At 41.9% G+C, this 23,893-nt stretch overlaps 2 protein-coding genes across 2 annotated transcripts; both read right to left on the bottom strand.

Moving 5' to 3' along the window:
- Nucleotides 1–3,127: 3,127 nt before the first annotated feature.
- On the bottom strand, nucleotides 3,128–6,843 carry LOC138846257 (secretoglobin family 1D member 2-like). Its single transcript, XM_070061595.1, has 3 exons — nucleotides 6,743–6,843; nucleotides 4,871–5,058; nucleotides 3,128–3,241 (listed from the first exon to the last, which is right to left on the bottom strand). The coding sequence occupies exons 1-3, from the start codon at nucleotides 6,795–6,797 to the stop codon at nucleotides 3,212–3,214; spliced, it is 273 nt and encodes a 90-aa protein (XP_069917696.1). The 5' UTR covers nucleotides 6,798–6,843; the 3' UTR covers nucleotides 3,128–3,211.
- Nucleotides 6,844–16,174: 9,331 nt separating this feature from the next.
- LOC138846252 (secretoglobin family 1D member 2-like) lies at nucleotides 16,175–19,911 on the bottom strand. Its single transcript, XM_070061588.1, has 3 exons — nucleotides 19,811–19,911; nucleotides 17,939–18,126; nucleotides 16,175–16,310 (listed from the first exon to the last, which is right to left on the bottom strand). The coding sequence occupies exons 1-3, from the start codon at nucleotides 19,863–19,865 to the stop codon at nucleotides 16,281–16,283; spliced, it is 273 nt and encodes a 90-aa protein (XP_069917689.1). The 5' UTR covers nucleotides 19,866–19,911; the 3' UTR covers nucleotides 16,175–16,280.
- Between the last annotated feature and the right edge of the window lie 3,982 nt (nucleotides 19,912–23,893).

Genomic DNA, 23,893 nt, shown 5'->3' with positions numbered 1-23,893 from the left:
GCTGCTCCACGCCTACGGAATAATCTCCATCTCCAGGGTGGAGAAGCTCGAGCAAGATCTGCCCCTCCTGGCCTTGGAGCCCACACCTGCCCTCTTTTACTTATTCACTGCCACACTCACGGAGCCTTCACGGATACTCTCAGAGGGAGCCAACGGACACTGAACGTAGAATGCCAAAAGCGAAGAAACTCTCAATTTACAGAACCGTGAAGACGTGTTAAAGTGTCAGCACCGCTCTGTCATGCTCGGAGCGAGATGTTCGGTGTGTGCTGTCTCCTCTCAGCCTCCCCTGTGGTTGGGACACAGAGTGCGCAGTGCTCCATGACCTGGCACAGCCTCCCCTGTGCTTGGGACACAGAGTGTGCAGTGCTCCGTGACCTGGCACAGCCTCCCCTGTGCTTGGGACACAGAGTGTGCAGTGCTCCGTGACCTGGCACAGCCTCCCCTGTGCTTGGGACACCAGAGAGCTGCAGAAGCTCCTGCCTCAGCAGTCCAGCCGTTCTCAGAGCAGAACCACTCTCCTGTGTGCCTGTGGCGTGCTGTCCCATTTCATAAGGAGGCCTTCTGGCAAGTGTAATCTAAGATCCTGGGCAGTAGTAATGTGCGTGCCTGTTACGTGTCATCTCCTTTCACTCTGGGATAAGTTCAAGGACATACTTGTGGGCTCTGATGGCAAACATGGGAATACAGTGTGCAGCTTTTTGTTATCTATTGATTTCACCAGTACAGTATTCTGATTATAGCACAAAATAGAACATAATTTATATAACAGGTTTTCTGTTTGAAGATGATCTGGTTGAAGATGTGTTCAGATTATTGTTCCTGTGAAGAAAGCAGTAATAAAGAGTTTAGCTACAATAATTCTCAAATATGCTGAAGTTTTTTGACACACTAAATAATGCAAAATGTTAACGTTAAAGAAATGTATTCATTCCCAAATGAATAAATACATATACTCACAAAAAATGTGCCTTTTCCACAAAAAAAAAAAAAAACAAAGTGAATTAATTCAGCACATGACTCTGCTTCCTTATTACATAATCTTGAGCATACAGGCCATGGGTGGCATTGGTGATGGCTTAAGTAGTTGGGTTCCTACTGCATGCACAGTACTAGATTGGGTTCCTTTTTCACAGATGTCCCCAGCGTCGATAATGGGCATTTGGGGAGTAAGTTGGAAATCAATCAGCTTCTCTCTATCTTACTCTCCCTCTCTTCTTGTCTCTCTCTTTCCCTCTCTCTATCTGTAATTCCCTGTCCTTCAAATAAATACATGTCTTTATAAAAAGAAAACATAAATACTTTTAGAAAGGAATGCTCACTTGCCCCAAATGGTAGAGTTAGAAACATACCAGGGGACTCCAATTCAATCCCATCAAGGTGGCATGTACCAATGCCATCTCACTAGTCCAAGTGATCAATTTCAGTTCACAATTGATCATAATGAAAGGACTAAGAGTCAAAGGGAGCACATAAACAAGTCTAGTACCTGCTAATACTAACCGATAGAATAAATAAAGGGGAGAGGGATCCAACATGGGGAGCGAGATACTCAGCAGACTCATAGAATGGCAGATATCCTAAACAGCACTCTGGCCTCAGAATCAGCCCTAAAGGCATTCCGATCTGGCTGAAAAGCCCATGAGAGTATTTCAAGCATGGAAAGCCAAGACACTCTGGCAAAAAAAAAAGACCTAAATGAAAGATCTCTGTGAGTGAGAACCCAGTGGAAAGAACAGGTCTTCAAAGAAGGAGGTACCTTTCTCTGAAGGGAGGAGAGAACCTCCACTTTGACTATGACCTTGTCTAAACAAGATAAGAGTCGGAGAACTCAAAAGGCTTCCATAGCCTTGGAAACTCATGACTGGAGCATGGGGAGATTACTGAGGCCATAAGCAAGAGTGTCAAATTGTAAAGTCAACAACAGGAGTCACTGTGCACTTACTCCTCACGTAGGATCTCTGTCCTTAATGTGCTGTACATTGAGACTTAATGCTATAACTAGTACTCAAACAGTATATTTCACTTTGTGTTTCTATGGGGGTGCAAACTGTGGAAATCTTTACTTAATGTATACTAAACTGATCTTCTGTAAAAAAAAAAAAGAAATTAAAAAAAAGAAAGGAATGCTCACTATATAAGGATCTTACTACTAGTGTGCAAGATCTTACTATTCATTCATTATTATCCTTGAAAATAGATGTTATTCATAAGTCTTCTTACTTGAAACTCTTAGGAACATATGGCATCTGGTCATTCTGGCTAATTACAGAGAGAATCCCATTTGCAATTTGGAGATCTTCTTCTCACAAAGTATTGGTAGTTTATTACAACTGCCAGAGGAAACCAAGCCAGAACCTGATGATGATTTCACAGTTCTCTAAGTCAGATGACTTGTTGTCTAGGGGTCCATTAGCCTGGAGGGACTTGTGGAAGGAACAGCAGGAAAGGGACACTCAGTTTTCAAACCTTTCTTAAGACACGATTTAGTGAGTTCTTAAAGAGAATTGTCTAGGTGTCATGTAACTCCTTTTGATGGAGATTGTGAAAGATGTTTAAGAGGAAGTGTTAATGTTAGGGTTTGGGTTAGCTGGTCAACACTGATGAGCTCTCTGAGTGCTTGGAATCAGGATTCGGGTGGGGGTTTACACCTGAAGATACATATCAAATTGTGAGAATTGGCAATGAATGAATACTGGGCATGGCATAGGTTCAAATACTATTGTAGAAGTGACCCTATGCAGGATGACTCTGTAGATGACCAGGACATCACATCAGGACTTCTGCAGAATGTGAACCATGAGACTGGACAGTCTTTGAGGCTTCAGTGTCTCTGAATAAAAGATCAACAATGTTGTTGGAGTTACTTTTTACTCTTTTGCATCACTCTGATTCATGGTCATGGGAATGGGAAATCTGGGAAGTAAGACAGAACAGTTGCTGGTCCCTTGTGTCTTTATTGATGCCTGAACCTCAGGATGCAATTGTGACAAGATGTTGGCTCTCTGCAATTGATCATTGCTAATCCTCAAAGGAAAATCTGAGATTTAAAGATCCCCATTTCAAGACCCTGCCTGTAAGTAATAAGTAGACACATAGAGAAGTGCAGGGAAAGTAATTTATTAAGCAAGACGTTGAAACCCTTACAGTTTACACTCGATTAGGCTATCCAGTAGAGACGATGAAACCACAGTCAAATGATGTCCAGATTTCACAAGGCACATTCTTTCACTATTTTGGTCTAAAAATGAAAAGAAAGGAAGAAGAGAGAGAGAAAAACTGAGTTTATTCATTCTGCTCCTAGAGACAACAGGTCACCACAATCCAGGAGTCACTGAAATTTTGCTTTCAAAAAACATTACGTAAAAATAGAAAGCAAAAAAAAGCAGAGTGTATGAGAAATTATGGCATAAACCGATGAAATTTTCACAAACAAGACACATTAGGTGACAACCTTTCCAAAGTAGGTAAAATATACGGGGACCTCCAAAAGGTCCTACCCAACAAATTTAAAAATCTGTCTATTAGGATATAAAAAATTTGAATCCGTACCTAGGATTTTTGCGATATTCTTTTTTTATTTTTATTATTTATTTTTAACTTTTATTTAATGAATATAAATTTCCGAAGTACAGCTTATGGATTACAATGGCTTCCCCCCCATAACGTCCCTCCCACCCGCAACCCTCCCCTTTCCCACTCCCTCTCCCCTTCCATTCACATCAAGATTCATTTCCGATTCTCTTTATATACAGAAGATCAGTTTAGCATACATTAAGTAAAGATTTCAACAGTTTGCTCCCACACAGAAACATAAAGTGAAAAATACTGTTTGAGTACTAGTTATAGCACTAAATCTCAATGTACAGCACACTAAGGACAGAGATCCTACATGAGGAGTAAGTGCACAGTGACTCCTGTTGTTGACTTAACAAATTGGCACTCTTGTTTATGGCATCAGTAATCACCCTAGGCTCTTGTCATGAGCTGCCAAGGCTATGGAAGCCCCCTGAGTTCACCGACTCTGATCATATTTAGACAAGGCCATGGTGGATGAGATCCTGCATTCTGGTTAGAGGACCCAAGTGTATAGGTCAAGTTTCATATGGAAGGGGTAGCATTAAGAACAAGACAAGGAGCCAGCAGTGCCAGCATCCCATATGGGTGTGGATTCAAGTCTCCATGGGAATTTTGCTTCAGGACTCATGAATCTCTCAGCACTAAGCTACAACATTCATGGGCATTTGCACCTGAACTGACTATCTAAAAGCAGGATCAGACAGGATAAGAGACATCTCTACCATCAGATTTTCTAATAAAGAGATATATTGGAAACTGCAGGAGACAAAGCAGCAATGCACACATCCACATAAAGGGAGTTAGGGGGAGGAGTGGGCTCCTGGATATTCAGGAGCTGGGAGAGAATCCCAGACCACCACAATATGCTTGAACAGAGAATAGGTCCAGTCTCCCCCTTTCAGTCTGGCTCACTGTCCAACACACCCAGTACCCTCACGCAAGACTCCAAAGTGACTAAATGCACTGGGATGGTGGGGTTCATCCTCAGAACAGCTCAAAAGCAGAGAGGAATGAGAGCTTGAGCTTTCAACATCCTTTATTGGATCTCAGGATGTCTTCCTGATCAGTACAACAAAGGATGATGGTATATGAGGAGCGGCATGCAGGATCCCAGGATGCCATGTGTAGCTGAGTTTAATTTAGCAGGTGTTCTGGTATCATCAACCCAATGCTGAGGACATAAGCAAGGCAGGTGTTCTGCCCCCTGGGCACCCCATAGAACAGCTAGTAGACCTCATGCCTTGTGTTGTGACCAAACAGGACCTATATGCATAAAGAAGAAGGAAATTACCAGCACTGCTGCAATTAGCGCTCTTTTTCCTTTGTCAATCTCATCCGTGCATTCCTTCACCTGCAGTTTCGCCTCAACAGCTTCTGGAGGTGCATCGTATTTTGCTAGTTTTTGTCGATAAACAGGTTTCGGATCAAATAAGAAGCCTACGCTATCAAGAACAAAGGCTGGACAGGCTGCTGCATCAGCTGGAGAACAAGAATGGAAATACAGTTTACATGTGACAGGTCTTTCCTCTGCCCAGGGCTCTCTGATATTAGACAAAACAAGATCCCCAGAGTTCCTTCTTTGCAACCTGTAATTATCCTAATAACAATGGAAAACCCTTGATGTTGTGATTACCTCAAAATTGCATACCGAGTAACAGAAGTAAGACCAGAAAAGCAGTTTTTTCCACACTAATTCAGTTTTTGGTTTTTTTCTAATATGCATCCACTATTTTCCAGGGCTTCTCACGTTTGCTGAAATACCCTTTAAGAATTTGAGAAAGCTCACGTGTGTCTGCACATTGAGTGACAGCTTAGCAGACATGGATTCTGGAGATGAAAAATTTTAGGATGATCCAATTTGGAAGACAAGGGAGGTGTCAGATTCTTATCATAGATGGAGCAATGAGAGAAAATCGGGAGGAAAGTGTGTGAAAGAACTACCATGTGAGGTGGGGATATTCTGAAACTAAACAGGAGGAACTCAGATTGTGCCATTAGATGTAGATGAACTAAAAATTAAACTTCAAAGAGATAGAATCATTCTTCCCACGCATCTGAAGCTTCTGCAGTAAACAGTGATTTGTCTTCTGTTTTACAGAATGTTGAAAATCCTTCACAAGAATGAATGGAGGGGACTCTATCTCATTCTTGCCCTACCAGAAATTGTGGGCAGATCTGGAAGAACTTTTTGTGCAGAACTTAACTTCTCTCTCCTTCGAGATTTTGTGCTCACTTTGCAAACATAATAACCTTGACTGTTGAATGTATTCCAGATCACATCAAACATTAGGTGGAACATGGAAAGAAAATAACCAAAGAGAAAATGCAGGAGCCAGGAGTAGATTCAGAAAGTGAGAGGATAAAGTGTGTTTCAGAGAAACTGGGATCATTAACAGCGTGTGAAGACATGCACCGTTTTGGATGGTTGAGAGCGTGATCAGAATTAACTCTACGGAAAGAAAAGTCATAGTGCTAACCTGTACAGTAAATCTACCATGGGTTGAGCACTCTTAGGAAATCTGGAATTCTCATAAATTGTTCCTTTTTTTTCAACCCATTGGAACTACCTTACTCAATAGATTTGGACACAACTGTCTCTTCTCAGACTGGGCACTCTACACAATTCCTTACAACTATAACACATAATGATTTATGAGAGAGAATCTGAGGGCTCTGTTAGATTTCTGTATGTGTAGGAGGAGAAAAATACCTGATCATTGCAAATATTATCTTCATGTCTATAATGGGACTCATGACATCTTTAATCTCACTGCATTCTTACTCATGCTGCGAGCTAGAAACAGAAAGAATAAGAGGAGACTGGAACACGGTAAACATTTGGCTCAAGGTCAAAAGGCTTAAAAGTGGCAGAGCTCAGACTTACACTGAGACCTCCCACCATACTCTGCTGCTGTCAAAACTCACACACCAGCCATGGAGTCATGCTCCCATCACTCTTCCTGAATTTTCCTGTAATGGTGTTCTTGTCAATTTTCTGGATATGGGAAAGTTTACTGTGAACCTTGAGATGTTGGGGGCTATTTCACTAAACTGAGGAGAGACTTTGGAACTGTGATCTGTTCCAGATCGTATTCCCACATCAAATAACATCACTTGCTGTGAAGAGAAGGCTTTTACCATACTCACTGCAAATGATACTCACCCTCATAGCAGCCAAGGGCCAGAGCGACCAGCAGGAGAGGCACCAGCAGCTTCATTGCTTTGAGCTCTCAGCTTTAGAGAACTGTGAAGGATGGTTCTTCCTGCAGGGAATGTGGAGAAGCAGGAGCCCAGGGCTATTTGTACCTCATGAGCCTTGTGAGTTCTGCCCACAGAGGCCTGTGGGAGGTCACAAGACCTGGCTTCCAGCCATTCTTCCTCAGGCAGGATAGATGATTTTCGTCAGTGTGAATCTGCACACCTCCCTTAGTGTACACAAGATGATAGCCTGAGGGAACACTCTGCTCAGTCCTCCAGAAGTGTATTCAAGTGCCAACGAAATGCTAAGTTTGGAATAGTTTGCTTTTAGGATTATGATTTTTGCACCTTTCTTTTATCTGTCCATGCAGAGGCCCCCGTGTTCTCTGAGAACAGTAAGTGATGGGCAGAGACTACAGGAAACTGCATGTTTGTCTCTTGGTTCAGAAAGAACAGACATCCAGAAGACCCCATGTTGTCCCCCAACTTCTCATTGTGTGACAGCTGATCTGGTATGTTTCACTTGCATGCTGATGCACAGTGAACAAGAATATTCTTTTCCCTGTCTCTCTTTCCATCACCACTTTATCCACTCAATTCCCATACAACATGGCTTAAATATCTCACTTACAGAGACTTGCATGGTGAAAATAATTTCCTCCCTGTTTTCACCAGCCTCAGTCCTGTCTCGGGTACGTTCAAGGCAGGTGCTGTTGACACATTGCATGGATTCACATTTTCATTCCAGGAAGAGAAAATCTGATGAGTGATATCAGCCAGTAGACACGGTGAGAAATTGTGAGGGCTCCAACGTCTCACAAACATGGGTAGAGATAATTCACAGTCTAATATCACTTATGAAGAACATGAAGAACTAAAAGCTATTTAAAAGGCATGTGAGTAATAGGAGTTATTAACTTAGACTCAGCAAAATAGTTTCTGACCGCTCTTGCACAGTTTGCCCCATACCTCTTGCTGTAACGCAGATCAGGAAACACTTCCTGCTCCGAGCTTCACTCAGGCAAGGGAAGATGCCAGGTCTCATATCCACTGTGCCAACATAGCCTAGATAATAGCACAGTAGCCTAGCTGCTCTCTTGATACTCCTGGAGCTATGGTGTATCTGAAATAGTCTAGTCACCTAGAGGAGAATGGAGGTAGTGACTTTGGGTGGTAGACAGCACTGATCTTTGATTGTGCTTAAAGCAGCATGAGCTTAAAAATCTGAGCTCATATTCTCTTAGAGAAATAAATAATTGATCCCTATATCTAGCTTCTTTCAGATACTTAAAGAAGATAACTGAAAATTAGACATGCGGCCAATTGTATCACATCTTGAAAAGAGTATGTTGGAGACATCAGAAAGATAAGAGGTTGCTATTATAATTGAGTAGGAGGGGGGCTGGCTCTGTGGCACAGCAAGTTGAAGTCCTGGCCTGAAGCGCCGGCATGCATATGGGCACCGGTTCTAGTCCCAGCTGCTCTTCTTCTGATCCAGATCTCTGCAATGGCCTGAGAGAGCAGTGGAAAATCAGCCAGGTTCTTAGGAAGGAAGAGGTCAAACTATCCCTCTTTTCAGATGATATGATTCTTTATTTAGAGGATCCACAGAACTCTACTAAGAGACTACTGGAACTCATAGAAGAGTTTTGCAAAGAAACAGGATATAAAATCAATACACAAAAATCAACAGCCTTTCTATACACAGGCAATGCCATGGCTAAGGAAGAACTTCTAAGATCAATCCCATTCACAATAGCTACAAAAACAATCAAATACCTTAGAATAAACTTAACTAAGGACGTTTAAGATCTCTACGATGAGAATTACAAAATCTTAAAGAAAGAAATAGAAGAGGATACCAAGAAATGGAAAAATCTTCCATGTTCATGGATTGGAAGAATCAACACCATCAAAATGTCCATTCTCCCAAAAGCAATTTATACATTCAATGCGATAACAATCAAAATACCAAAGACATTCTTCTTAGATCTAGAGAAAATGATGCAGAAATTCATATGGAGACACAGGATACCTCAAATAGCTAAAGCAATCTTGTACAACAAAATCAAAGCTGGAGGCATCACAATACCAGATTTCAGGGCATACTACAGTGCAGTTGTAATCAAAACAGCATGGTACTAGCACAGAAACAGATGGATAGACCAATGGAACAGAATTGAAACACCAGAAATCAACCAAAACATCTACAGCCAACTTGTATTTGATCAAAGATCTAAACCCAATCCATGGAGTAACGACAGTCTATTCAATAAATTGTGCTGGGAAAACTGGATTTCCACACCCAGAAGCATGAAGCAAGACCCCTACCTTACACCTTACACAAAAATCCACTCAACATGGATTAAAGACCTAAATCTATGACCCGACACCATCAAATTATTAGAGAACATTGGACAAACCCTGCAAGATATCGGCACCAGCAAAGACTTCTTGGAAAAGACCCGGGAGGCACAGGCAGCCAAAGCCAAAATCAACTATTGGGATTGCATCAAATTGAGAAGTTTCTGTACTTCAAAAGACACAGTCAGCCGGTGCCGCGGCTCACTAGGCTAATCCTCCACCTAGCGGCGCCGGCACACTGGGTTCTAGTCCCGATCGGGGCGCCGGATTCTGTCCCAGTTGCCCCTCTTCCAGGCCAGCCCTCTGCTGTGGCCAGGGAGTGCAGTGGAGGATGGCCTAGGTGCTTGGGCCCTGCACCCCATGCGAGACCAGGAAAAGCACCTGGCTCCTGGCTCCTGCTATCGGATCAGCGCGGTGCGCCGGCCGCAGCGCGGCGGCCATTGGAGGGTGAACCAACGGCAAAGGAAGACCTTTCTCTCTGTCTCTCTCTCTCACTGTCCACTCTGCCTGTCAAAAATAAAAAAAAATAAAAAAAAGACACAGTCAGGAAAGCGAAGAGGCAACCTACAGAACAGAAAAAAAAAAATATTTGCAAACTATGCAACAGATAAAGGGTTAATAACCAGAATCTACAAAGAAATCAAGAAAGTCCACAACAACAAAACAAACAACCCACTTCAGAGATGGGCCAAGGACCTCAATAGACATTTTTCAAAAGAGGAAATCCAAATGGCCAAGAAACACATGAAAAAATGTTCAAGATCACTGGCAATCAGGAAAATGCAAATCAAAACCACAATGAGGTTTCACTTCACCCTGGTTAGAATGGCTCACATACAGAAATCTACCAACAACAGATGCTGGCGAGGAAGTAGGGAAAAAAGGGACACTAACCCACTGTTGGTGGGAATGCAAACTGGTAAGCCATTATGGAATTCAGTCTGGAGATTCCTAAGGAACCTGAATATAACCCTACCATACAACCCAGCCATCCCACTCCTAGGAATATACCCAAAGGAAATGAAATTGGCAAACAAACAAGCTGTCTGCACATTGATGTTTATTGCCGCTCAATTCACAATAGCTAAGACCTGGAACCAACCCAAATGGCCATCAACAGTAGACTGGATAAAGAAATTATCGGACATGTACTCTATAGAATACTATACAGCAGTAAAAAAAAAGGATATCCAGTCATTTGCAACAAAATGGAGGAATCTGGAAAACATCATGCTGAGTGAAATAAGCCAGTCCCGGAGAAACAAATAGCATATGTTCTCCTTGATTGGTGACAACTAACCGAAAACAAAGAAGGAAACCTGTTGAAATAAAATGGACACTATGAGAAAGAGTGACTTGATCAGCCCTTGTCCTTACTGTTGATGAACAACTTAATACTTTACCATATTAGTATTTTTTGTTCTACTTAATACTATTGGTTGAACTCTGTAATTAACACACAATATTCTTAGGTGTTTAAATTTTACTAAAAAGTCATCCTTGTTAAATAATGAGTGGGAATAAGAGAGGGAGGAGATATACAATTTGGGACATGCTCAATCAGACTTGCCCAAAATGGTAGTTAGAAACATACCAGGGGATTCCAATTCAATCCCATCAAGGTGGCATGTGCCAATGCCATCTCGCTATTCCAGGTGATCAATTTCAGTTCACAATTGATCATAATGAAAGGACTGAGAGTCAAGGGGAGCACATGGGCAAGTCTAGTATCTGCTGACACCAACCGATAGAATGGATAAAGGGGAGAGTGGTCCAGCATGGGAAGTGAGATGCTCAGCAGACTCATAGAATGGCGGATGTCCTAAATAGCACTCTGGCCTCAGAATCAGCCCTGAAGGCACTCGGATCTGGCTGAAAAGCCCATGAGAGTATTTCAGGCATGGAAAGCCAAGACACTCTGGCAAAAAGATCTCTGTGAGTGAGATCCCAGTGGAAAGAACAGGTCTTCAAAGAGGGAGGTGCCTTTCTCTGAAGGGAGGAGAGAACCTCCACTTTGACTATGACCGTGTCTAAACAAGATAAGAGTCGGAGAAATCAGGGGGCTTCCATAGCCTTGGAAACTCATAACTGGTGCATAGGGAGATTACTGATGCCATAAACAGGAGTGTCAATTTGTGAAGTCAACGGCAGGAGTCACTGTGCACTTACTCCTCATGTAGGATCTCTGTCCTTAACGTGCTGTACACTGAGGCTTAATGCTATAACGAGTACTCAAACAGTATATTTCACTTTGTGTTTCTATGGGGGTGCAAACGATTGAAATCTTTACTTAATGTACACTAAACTGATCTTCTGTAAAAAAAAAAAAATTATCAATTCCCAACTTGACTCTCACTGGGATTAAACATGACAATAGGTCTGATCTGATTTCATCATCATTTAAAAAATATCATCTATTATTTTTCACTTTATGTTTCTGTGTGGGAGCAAACTGTTGAAATACTTACTTAAGGTATGCTAGGCTGATCTTCTGTATATTAAGATAATCGAAAATGAATCTTGACGTGAATGGAGGGGGAGAGGGAGTGGGAAGGGGGGGGTTGTGGGTGGGAGGGACGGTATGGGGGGGGAAGCCATTGTAACACATGAGTCGTACTTTGGAAATTTATATTCATTAAATAAAAGATAAAAAAAAAAGAAACATACCAGGGGATTACAATTCAATCCCATCAAGATGGCATGTACCAATGCCATCTCATTAGTCAAAGTGATCAGTTTCAGTTCACAATTGATCACACTGATAGGTCTAAGAGTCAAAGGGATCACACAAACAAGACTAGTGTCTGCTAACTGATAGAATCAAAAAGGGAGAGAACGATCCAACGTGGGAAGCAGGATACACAGCAGACTCATAGAATGGCAGATGTCCTAAACAACACTCTGGCCTCAGAATCACCGCTTAAGGCATTCAGGTCTGGCTGAAGAGCCCATGAGAGTATTTTAGGCATGGAAAGCCAAGACACTGTGGCAAAAAAAAAAGACCTAAATGAAAGATCTCTGTGAGTGAGATCCCAGTAGAAAGAACGGTCCACCAAAGAAGGCTGAAGGGAGGAGAGAACTTCCACTTTGACTATGACCTTGTCTAAATAAGATTGAAGTCAGTGAACTCAAAAGGCCTCCATAGCCTTGGCAACTCATGACAAGATCCTAGGGAGATTACTGATGCCATGAACAAGAGTGTCAGTTTGTTAAGTCAAACAACAGGAGTCACTGTGCACTTACTCCTCATGTAGGATCTCTGTCCTGAATGTATTGCTCAAAGTGAATTAATGCTATAACTAGTACTCAAACAGTATTTTATACTTTATGTTTCTGTGTGGATGCTAACTGTTCAAATCTTTACTTAATATATACTAAATTCATTTTCTGTATATAAAGATAATTGAAAATGAATCTTGATGCAAATGAAATGGGAGATGGAACAGGAGTTGGGAGGGTTGCAGGCGGGAGGGAAGTTATGGGGAGGGGAAGCCATTGTAATCCATAAACTGTAATTTGGAAATTTGTATTTGCTAAATAAAAGTTAAAAAAAAAGAAACACTAAGGAAAATAGTGTAGGCTGAAAGGAGGCAACATCAGATGGCAATTTGAATCTGTAGGAAGAAATTAATTGTAAATATGTGTGAAAATGTATGACTGAATTACTAGTAGAGGGTTTCAAATAGTTTTGGAGAAAACTGGAATTAAAAGAAAATGCGCCACTCTTCAGCCACTGGCTGCTCCACGCCTACGGAATAATCTCCATCTCCAGGGTGGAGAAGCTCGAGCAAGATCTGCCCCTCCTGGCCTTGGAGCCCACACCTGCCCTCTTTTACTTATTCACTGCCACACTCACGGAGCCTTCACGGATACTCTCAGAGGGAGCCAACGGACACTGAACGTAGAATGCCAAAAGCGAAGAAACTCTCAATTTACAGAACCGTGAAGACGTGTTAAAGTGTCAGCACCGCTCTGTCATGCTCGGAGCGAGATGTTCGGTGTGTGCTGTCTCCTCTCAGCCTCCCCTGTGGTTGGGACACAGAGTGCGCAGTGCTCCATGACCTGGCACAGCCTCCCCTGTGGTTGGGACACAGAGTGTGCAGTGCTCCGTGACCTGGCACAGCCTCCCCTGTGCTTGGGACACAGAGTGCGCAGTGCTCCGTGACCTGGCACAGCCTCCCCTGTGCTTGGGACACAGAGTGCGCAGTGCTCCGTGACCTGGCACAGCCTCCCCTGTGCTTGGGACACAGAGTGTGCAGTGCTCCGTGACCTGGCACAGCCTCCCCTGTGCTTGGGACACAGAGTGTGCAGTGCTCCGTGACCTGGCACAGCCTCCCCTGTGCTTGGGACACAGAGTGTGCAGTGCTCCGTGACCTGGCACAGCCTCCCCTGTGCTTGGGACACCAGAGAGCTGCAGAAGCTCCTGCCTCAGCAGTCCAGCCGTTCTCAGAGCAGAACCACTCTCCTGTGTGCCTGTGGCGTGCTGTCCCATTTCATAAGGAGGCCTTCTGGCAAGTGTAATCTAAGATCCTGGGCAGTAGTAATGTGCGTGCCTGTTACGTGTCATCTCCTTTCACTCTGGGATAAGTTCAAGGACATACTTGTGGGCTCTGATGGCAAACATGGGAATACAGTGTGCAGCTTTTTGTTATCTATTGATTTCACCAGTACAGTATTCTGATTATAGCACAAAATAGAACATAATTTATATAACAGGTTTTCTGTTTGAAGAGGATCTGGTTGAAGATGTGTTCAGATTATTGTTCCTGTGAAGAAAGCAGTAATAAAGAGTTTAGCTACAATAATTCTCAAATATGCTGAAGTTTTTTGACACACTAAATAATGCAAAATGTTAACGTTAAAGAAATGTATTCATTCCCAAATGAATAAATACATATACTCACAAAAAATGTGCCTTTTCCACAAAAAAAAAAAAAAACAAAGTGAATTAATTCAGCACATGACTCTGCTTCCTTATTACATAATCTTGAGCATACAGGCCATGGGTGGCATTGGTGATGGCTTAAGTAGTTGGGTTCCTACTGCATACACAGTACTAGATTGGGTTCCTTTTTCACAGATGTCCCCAGCGTCGATAATGGGCATTTGGGGAGTAAGTTGGAAATCAATCAGCTTCTCTCTATCTTACTCTCCCTCTCTTCTTGTCTCTCTCTTTCCCTCTCTCTATCTGTAATTCCCTGTCCTTCATAAATACATGTCTTTATAAAAAGAAAACATAAATACTTTTAGAAAGGAATGCTCACTTGCCCCAAATGGTAGAGTTAGAAACATACCAGGGGACTCCAATTCAATCCCATCAAGGTATCATGTACCAATGCCATCTCACTAGTCCAAGTGATCAATTTCAGTTCACAATTGATCATAATGAAAGGACTAAGAGTCAAAGGGAGCACATAAACAAGTCTAGTACCTGCTAATACTAACCGATAGAATAAATAAAGGGGAGAGGGATCCAACATGGGGAGCGAGATACTCAGCAGACTCATAGAATGGCAGATATCCTAAACAGCACTCTGGCCTAAAGGCATTCCGATCTGGCTGAAAAGCCCATGAGAGTATTTCAAGCATGGAAAGCCAAGACACTCTGGCAAAAAAAAGACCTAAATGAAAGATCTCTGTGAGTGAGAACCCAGTGGAAAGAACAGGTCTTCAAAGAAGGAGGTACCTTTCTCTGAAGGGAGGAGAGAACCTCCACTTTGACTATGACCTTGTCTAAACAAGATAAGAGTCGGAGAACTCAAAAGGCTTCCATAGCCTTGGAAACTCATGACTGGTGCATAGGGAGATTACTGAGGCCATAAGCAAGAGTGTCAAATTGTAAAGTCAACAACAGGAGTCACTGTGCACTTACTCCTCACGTAGGATCTCTGTCCTTAATGTGCTGTACATTGAGACTTAATGCTATAACTAGTACTCAAACAGTATATTTCACTTTGTGTTTCTATGGGGGTGCAAACTGTTGAAATCTTTACTTAATGTATACTAAACTGATCTTCTGTAAAAAAAAAAAAAGAAATTAAAAAAAAGAAAGGAATGCTCACTATATAAGGATCTTACTACTAGTGTGCAAGATCTTACTATTCATTCATTATTATCCTTGAAAATAGATGTTATTCATAAGTCTTCTTACTTGAAACTCTTAGGAACATATGGCATCTGGTCATTCTGGCTAATTACAGAGAGAATCCCATTTGCAATTTGGAGATCTTCTTCTCACAAAGTATTGGTAGTTTATTACAACTGCCAGAGGAAACCAAGCCAGAACCTGATGATGATTTCACAGTTCTCTAAGTCAGATGACTTGTTGTCTAGGGGTCCATTAGCCTGGAGGGACTTGTGGAAGGAACAGCAGGAAAGGGACACTCAGTTTTCAAACCTTTCTTAAGACACGATTTAGTGAGTTCTTAAAGAGAATTGTCTAGGTGTCATGTAACTCCTTTTGATGGAGATTGTGAAAGATGTTTAAGAGGAAGTGTTAATGTTAGGGTTTTGGTTAGCTGGTCAACACTGATGAGCTCTCTGAGTGCTTGGAATCAGGATTCGGGTGGGGGTTTACACCTGAAGATACATATCAAATTGTGAGAATTGGCAATGAATGAATACTGGGCATGGCATAGGTTCAAATACTATTGTAGAAGTGACCCTATGCAGGATGACTCTGTAGATGACCAGGACATCACATCAGGACTTCTGCAGAATGTGAACCATGAGACTGGACAGTCTTTGAGGCTTCAGTGTCTCTGAATAAAAGATCAACAATGTTGTTGGAGTTACTTTTTACTCTTTTGCATCACTCTGATTCATGGTCATGGGAATGGGAAATCTGGGAAGTAAGACAGAACAGTTGCTGGTCCCTTGTGTCTTTATTGATGCCTGAACCTCAGGATGCAATTGTGACAAGATGTTGGCTCTCTGCAATTGATCATTGCTAATCCTCAAAGGAAAATCTGAGATTTAAAGATCCCCATTTCAAGACCCTGCCTGTAAGTAATAAGTAGACACATAGAGAAGTGCAGGGAAAGTAATTTATTAAGCAAGACGTTGAAACCCTTACAGTTTACACTCGATTAGGCTATCCAGTAGAGACGATGAAACCACAGTCAAATGATGTCCAGATTTCACAAGGCACATTCTTTCACTATTTTGGTCTAAAAATGAAAAGAAAGGAAGAAGAGAGAGAGAAAAACTGAGTTTATTCATTCTGCTCCTAGAGACAACAGGTCACCACAATCCAGGAGTCACTGAAATTTTGCTTTCAAAAAACATTACGTAAAAATAGAAAGCAAAAAAAAGCAGAGTGTATGAGAAATTATGGCATAAACCGATGAAATTTTCACAAACAAGACACATTAGGTGACAACCTTTCCAAAGTAGGTAAAATATACGGGGACCTCCAAAAGGTCCTACCCAACAAATTTAAAAATCTGTCTATTAGGATATAAAAAATTTGAATCCGTACCTAGGATTTTTGCGATATTCTTTTTTTATTTTTATTATTTATTTTTAACTTTTATTTAATGAATATAAATTTCCGAAGTACAGCTTATGGATTACAATGGCTTCCCCCCCATAACGTCCCTCCCACCCGCAACCCTCCCCTTTCCCACTCCCTCTCCCCTTCCATTCACATCAAGATTCATTTCCGATTCTCTTTATATACAGAAGATCAGTTTAGCATACATTAAGTAAAGATTTCAACAGTTTGCTCCCACACAGAAACATAAAGTGAAAAATACTGTTTGAGTACTAGTTATAGCACTAAATCTCAATGTACAGCACACTAAGGACAGAGATCCTACATGAGGAGTAAGTGCACAGTGACTCCTGTTGTTGACTTAACAAATTGGCACTCTTGTTTATGGCATCAGTAATCACCCTAGGCTCTTGTCATGAGCTGCCAAGGCTATGGAAGCCCCCTGAGTTCACCGACTCTGATCATATTTAGACAAGGCCATGGTGGATGAGATCCTGCATTCTGGTTAGAGGACCCAAGTGTATAGGTCAAGTTTCATATGGAAGGGGTAGCATTAAGAACAAGACAAGGAGCCAGCAGTGCCAGCATCCCATATGGGTATGGATTCAAGTCTCCATGGGAATTTTGCTTCAGGACTCATGAATCTCTCAGCACTAAGCTACAACATTCATGGGTATTTGCACCTGAACTGACTATCAAAAGCAGGATCAGACAGGATAAGAGACATCTCTACCATCAGATTTTCTAATAAAGAGATATATTGGAAACTGCAGGAGACAAAGCAGCAATGCACACATCCACATAAAGGGAGTTAGGGGGAGGAGTGGGCTCCTGGATATTCAGGAGCTGGGAGAGAATCCCAGACCACCACAATATGCTTGAACAGAGAATAGGTCCAGTCTCCCCCTTTCAGTCTGGCTCACTGTCCAACACACCCAGTACCCTCACGCAAGACTCCAAAGTGACTAAATGCACTGGGATGGTGGGGTTCATCCTCAGAATAGCTCAAAAGCAGAGAGGAATGAGAGCTTGAGCTTTCAACATCCTTTATTGGATCTCAGGATGTCTTCCTGATCAGTACAACAAAGGATGATGGTATATGAGGAGCGGCATGCAGGACCCCAGGATGCCATGTGTAGCTGAGTTTAATTTAGCAGGTGTTCTGGTATCATCAACCCAATGCTGAGGACATAAGCAAGGCAGGTGTTCTGCCCCCTGGGCACCCCATAGAACAGCTAGTAGACCTCATGCCTTGTGTTGTGACCAAACAGGACCTATATGCATAAAGAAGAAGGAAATTACCAGCACTGCTGCAATTAGCGCTCTTTTTCCTTTGTCAATCTCATCCGTGCATTCCTTCACTTGCAATTTCGCCTCAACAGCTTCTGGAGGTGCATCGTATTTTGCTAGTTTTTGTCGATAAACAGGTTTCGGATCAAATAAGAAGCCTACGCTATCAAGAACAAAGGCTGGACAGGCTGCTGCATCAGCTGGAGAACAAGAATGGAAATACAGTTTACATGTGACAGGTCTTTCCTCTGCCCAGGGCTCTCTGATATTAGACAAAACAAGATCCCCAGAGTTCCTTCTTTGCAACCTGTAATTATCCTAATAACAATGGAAAACCCTTGATGTTGTGATTACCTCAAAATTGCATACCGAGTAACAGAAGTAAGACCAGAAAAGCAGTTTTTTCCACACTAATTCAGTTTTTGGTTTTTTTCTAATATGCATCCACTATTTTCCAGGGCTTCTCACCTTTGCTGAAATACCCTTTAAGAATTTGAGAAAGCTCACGTGTGTCTGCACATTGAGTGACAGCTTAGCAGACACGGATTCTGGAGATGAAAAATTTTAGGATGATCCAATTTGGAAGACAAGGGAGGTGTCAGATTCTTATCATAGATGGAGCAATGAGAGAAAATCGGGAGGAAAGTGTGTGAAAGAACTACCATGTGAGGTGGGGATATTCTGAAACTAAACAGGAGGAACTCAGATTGTGCCATTAGATGTAGATGAACTAAAAATTAAACTTCAAAGAGATAGAATCATTCTTCCCACGCATCTGAAGCTTCTGCAGTAAACAGTGATTTGTCTTCTGTTTTACAGAATGTTGAAAATCCTTCACAAGAATGAATGGAGGGGACTCTATCTCATTCTTGCCCTACCAGAAATTGTGGGCAGATCTGGAAGAACTTTTTGTGCAGAACTTAACTTCTCTCTCCTTCGAGATTTTGTGCTCACTTTGCAAACATAATAACCTTGACTGTTGAATGTATTCCAGATCACATCAAACATTAGGTGGAACATGGAAAGAAAATAACCAAAGAGAAAATGCAGGAGCCAGGAGTAGATTCAGAAAGTGAGAGGATAAAGTGTGTTTCAGAGAAACTGGGATCATTAACAGCGTGTGAAGACATGCACCGTTTTGGATGGTTGAGAGCGTGATCAGAATTAACTCTACGGAAAGAAAAGTCATAGTGCTAACCTGTACAGTAAATCTACCATGGGTTGAGCACTCTTAGGAAATCTGGAATTCTCATAAATTGTTCCTTTTTTTTCAACCCATTGGAACTACCTTACTCAATAGATTTGGACACAACTGTCTCTTCTCAGACTGGGCACTCTACACAATTCCTTACAACTATAACACATAATGATTTATGAGAGAGAATCTGAGGGCTCTGTTAGATTTCTGTATGTGTAGGAGGAGAAAAATACCTGATCATTGCAAATATTATCTTCATGTCTATAATGGGACTCATGACATCTTTAATCTCACTGCATTCTTACTCATGCTGCGAGCTAGAAACAGAAAGAATAAGAGGAGACTGGAACACGGTAAACATTTGGCTCAAGGTCAAAAGGCTTAAAAGTGGCAGAGCTCAGACTTACACTGAGACCTCCCACCATACTCTGCTGCTGTCAAAACTCACACACCAGCCATGGAGTCATGCTCCCATCACTCTTCCTGAATTTTCCTGTAATGGTGTTCTTGTCAATTTTCTGGATATGGGAAAGTTTACTGTGAACCTTGAGATGTTGGGGGCTATTTCACTAAACTGAGGAGAGACTTTGGAACTGTGATCTGTTCCAGATCGTATTCCCACATCAAATAACATCACTTGCTGTGAAGAGAAGGCTTTTACCATACTCACTACAAATGATACTCACCCTCATAGCAGCCAAGGGCCAGAGCGACCAGCAGGAGAGGCACCAGCAGCTTCATTGCTTTGAGCTCTCAGCTTTAGAGAACTGTGAAGGATGGTTCTTCCTGCAGGGAATGTGGAGAAGCAGGAGCCCAGGGCTATTTGTACCTCATGAGCCTTGTGAGTTCTGCCCACAGAGGCCTGTGGGAGGTCACAAGACCTGGCTTCCAGCCATTCTTCCTCAGGCAGGATAGATGATTTTCGTCAGTGTGAATCTGCACACCTCCCTTAGTGTACACAAGATGATAGCCTGAGGGAACACTCTGCTCAGTCCTCCAGAAGTGTATTCAAGTGCCAACGAAATGCTAAGTTTGGAATAGTTTGCTTTTAGGATTATGATTTTTGCACCTTTCTTTTATCTGTCCATGCAGAGGCCCCCGTGTTCTCTGAGAACAGTAAGTGATGGGCAGAGACTACAGGAAACTGCATGTTTGTCTCTTGGTTCAGAAAGAACAGACATCCAGAAGACCCCATGTTGTCCCCCAACTTCTCATTGTGTGACAGCTGATCTGGTATGTTTCACTTGCATGCTGATGCACAGTGAACAAGAATATTCTTTTCCCTGTCTCTCTTTCCATCACCACTTTATCCACTCAATTCCCATACAACATGGCTTAAATATCTCACTTACAGAGACTTGCATGGTGAAAATAATTTCCTCCCTGTTTTCACCAGCCTCAGTCCTGTCTCGGGTACGTTCAAGGCAGGTGCTGTTGACACATTGCATGGATTCACATTTTCATTCCAGGAAGAGAAAATCTGATGAGTGATATCAGCCAGTAGACACGGTGAGAAATTGTGAGGGCTCCAACGTCTCACACACAGGGGTAGAGATAATTCACAGTCTAATATCACTTATGAAGAACATGAAGAACTAAAAGCTATTTAAAAGGCATGTGAGTAATAGGAGTTATTAACTTAGACTCAGCAAAATAGTTTCTGACCGCTCTTGCACAGTTTGCCCCATACCTCTTGCTGTAACGCAGATCAGGAAACACTTCCTGCTCCGAGCTTCACTCAGGCAAGGGAAGATGCCAGGTCTCATATCCACTGTGCCAACATAGCCTAGATAATAGCACAGTAGCCTAGCTGCTCTCTTGATACTCCTGGAGCTATGGTGTATCTGAAATAGTCTAGTCACCTAGAGGAGAATGGAGGTAGTGACTTTGGGTGGTAGACAGCACTGATCTTTGATTGTGCTTAAAGCAGCATGAGCTTAAAAATCTGAGCTCATATTCTCTTAGAGAAATAAATAATTGATCCCTATATCTAGCTTCTTTCAGATACTTAAAGAAGATAACTGAAAATTAGACATGCGGCCAATTGTATCACATCTTGAAAAGAGTATGTTGGAGACATCAGAAAGATAAGAGGTTGCTATTATAATTGAGTAGGAGGGGGGCTGGCTCTGTGGCACAGCAAGTTGAAGTCCTGGCCTGAAGCGCCGGCATGCATATGGGCACCGGTTCTAGTCCCAGCTGCTCTTCTTCTGATCCAGATCTCTGCAATGGCCTGAGATAGCAGTGGAAAATCAGCCAGGTTCTTAGGAAGGAAGAGGTCAAACTATCCCTCTTTTCAGATGATATGATTCTTTATTTAGAGGATCCACAGAACACTACTAAGAGACTACTGGAACTCATAGAAGAGTTTTGCAAAGAAACAGGATATAAAATCAATACACAAAAATCAACAGCCTTTCTATACACAGGCAATGCCATGGCTAAGGAAGAACTTCTAAGATCAATCCCATTCACAATAGCTACAAAAACAATCAAATACCTTAGAATAAACTTAACTAAGGACGTTTAAGATCTCTACAATGAGAATTACAAAATCTTAAAGAAAGAAATAGAAGAGGATACCAAAAAATGGAAAAATCTTCCATGTTCATGGATTGGAAGAATCAACACCATCAAAATGTCCATTCTCCCAAAAGCAATTTATACATTCAATGCGATAACAATCAAAATAACAAGGACATTCTTCTTAGATCTAGAGAAAATGATGCAGAAATTCATATGGAGGCACAGGAGACTTCAAATAGCTAAAGCAATCTTGTACAACAAAATCAAAGCCGAAGGCATCACAATACAGATTTCAGGACATACTATAGGGCAGTTGTAATCAAAACAGCATGGTACTAGCACAGAAACAGATGGATAGACCAATGGAACAGAATTGAAACACCAGAAATCAACCAAAACATCTACAGCCAACTTGTATTTGATCAAGGCTCTAAATCCAATTCCTGGAGCAAGGACATTCTATTCAATAAATGGTGCTGGGAAAACTGGATTTCCACACCCAGAAGCATGAAGCAAGACCACTACCTTTCACCTTACACAAAAATCCACTCAACCTGGATTAAAGACCTAAATCTATGACCCGACACCATCAAATTATTAGAGAACATTGGACAAACCCTGCAAGATATAGTCACTGGCAAAGACTTCTTGGAAAAGACCCCAGAGGCACAGGCAGTCAAAGCCAAAATTAACCATTGGAATTGCATTATATTGAGAAGAATCTGTACTGAAAAAGAAACAGTCAGGAAAGTGAAGTGGCAACCGACGGAATAGGAAAAAATATTTGCAAACTATGCAACAGATAAAGGATTAATAACAGGAATCTACAAAAACATCAAGAAACTCCACAACAACAAAACAAACAACCCACTGAAGAGATGGGCCAAGGACCTCAAGAGACATTTTTCAAAAGAGGAAATCCAAATGACCAGGATCACTAGCAATCAGGGAAATGCAAATCAAAACCTCAATGAGGTTTCACATCACACCGGTTAGAATGGCTCACATACAGAAATCTACCAACAACAGATGCTGGCGAGGATGTGGGGGAAAAGGGACACTAACCCACTGTTGGTGGGAATGCAAACTGCTAAAGCCACTATGGACGTCAATCTGGAGATCCTCAGAAACCTGAATAGAACCCTACCATACAACCCAGCCATCGCACTCCTTGGAATTTACCCAAAGGAAATTAAATTGGCAAACAAAAAAGCTGTCTGCACATTAATGTTTATTGAAGCTCAATTCATAATAGCTAAGTCCTGGAATCAGCCCAAATGCCCATCAACGGTAGACTGGATAAAGAAATTATGGGATATGTACTCTTTAGAATACTATACCGCAGTAAGAAACAACGAAATCCAGTCATTTGCAACAAAATGGAGGAATCAGGAACACATCATGCTGAGTGAAATAAGCCAGTCCCAAAGGGACAAATACCATATGTTCTCCCTGATCGGTGACAAATGACTGAACACCAAAAAGGAAACCTGTTGAAGTGAAATGGACACTATGAGAAATGGTGACTTGATCAGCATAGCCCTGACTGTTAATGAACAACTGAATGCATTATCCCTCTTAGTAGTTTTTTTTTGTCTGCTCTACTTAATATGACTGGTTTAATTCTGTAATTAATACACAGTTATTCTTAAGTGTTGAAAATTAACTGAAATGTGATCCCTGTTAAACATAAGAGTGGGAATAAGAGAGGGAAGAGATGTACAATTTGGGACATGCTCAGGCTGACTTGCCCCAAATGGTAGAGTTAGAAACATACCAGGGGATCCCAATTCAATCCCATCAAGGTGGCATGTACCAATGCCATCTCACTATTCCAAGTGATCAATTTCAGTTCACAATTGATCATAATGAAAGGACTAAGAGTCAAAGGGAGCACATAAACAAGTCTAGTACCTGTTAATACTAACCGATACAATAAATAAAGGGGAGAGTGATCCAACATGGGAAGCGAGATACTCAGCAGACTCATAGAATGGCGGATGTCCTAAACAGCACTCTGGCCTCAGAATCAGCCCTAAAGGCATTCTGATCTGGCTGAAAAGCCCATGAGAGTATTTCAGGCATGGAAAGCCAAGACACTCTGGCAAAAAAAAAGACCTAAATGAAAGATCTCTGTGAGTGATAACCCAGTGGAAAGAACAGGTCTTCAAAGAAGGAGGTACCTTTCTCTGAAGGGAGGAGAGAACCTCCACTTTGACTATGACCTTGTCTAAACAAGATAA

The sequence above is a fragment of the Oryctolagus cuniculus genome, chromosome 1 (genome assembly GCF_964237555.1).
Source record: "Oryctolagus cuniculus chromosome 1, mOryCun1.1, whole genome shotgun sequence".
In the NCBI taxonomy this organism is placed as follows: domain Eukaryota; kingdom Metazoa; phylum Chordata; class Mammalia; order Lagomorpha; family Leporidae; genus Oryctolagus; species Oryctolagus cuniculus.
The sequence above is the reverse complement of the archived record's forward strand: the minus strand, read 5'-3'. Positions and strand labels throughout refer to the sequence as shown.

Excerpts from the sequence above, each read along its gene's own strand:
- LOC138846257 (XM_070061595.1), bottom strand. The coding sequence starts at position 6,797 with ATGAAGCTGCTGGTGCCTCTCCTGCTGGTCGCTCTGGCCCTTGGCTGC. Across the intron at positions 5,059-6,742 it reads GGCCCTTGGCTGCTATGAGG|CTGATGCAGCAGCCTGTCCA; the intron begins GTGAGTATCATT and ends CTTGTTCTCCAG. Across the intron at positions 3,242-4,870 it reads CGCTAATTGCAGCAGTGCTG|ACCAAAATAGTGAAAGAATG; the intron begins GTAATTTCCTTC and ends TTTCATTTTTAG.
- LOC138846252 (XM_070061588.1), bottom strand. The coding sequence starts at position 19,865 with ATGAAGCTGCTGGTGCCTCTCCTGCTGGTCGCTCTGGCCCTTGGCTGC. Across the intron at positions 18,127-19,810 it reads GGCCCTTGGCTGCTATGAGG|CTGATGCAGCAGCCTGTCCA; the intron begins GTGAGTATCATT and ends CTTGTTCTCCAG. Across the intron at positions 16,311-17,938 it reads CGCTAATTGCAGCAGTGCTG|ACCAAAATAGTGAAAGAATG; the intron begins GTAATTTCCTTC and ends TTTCATTTTTAG.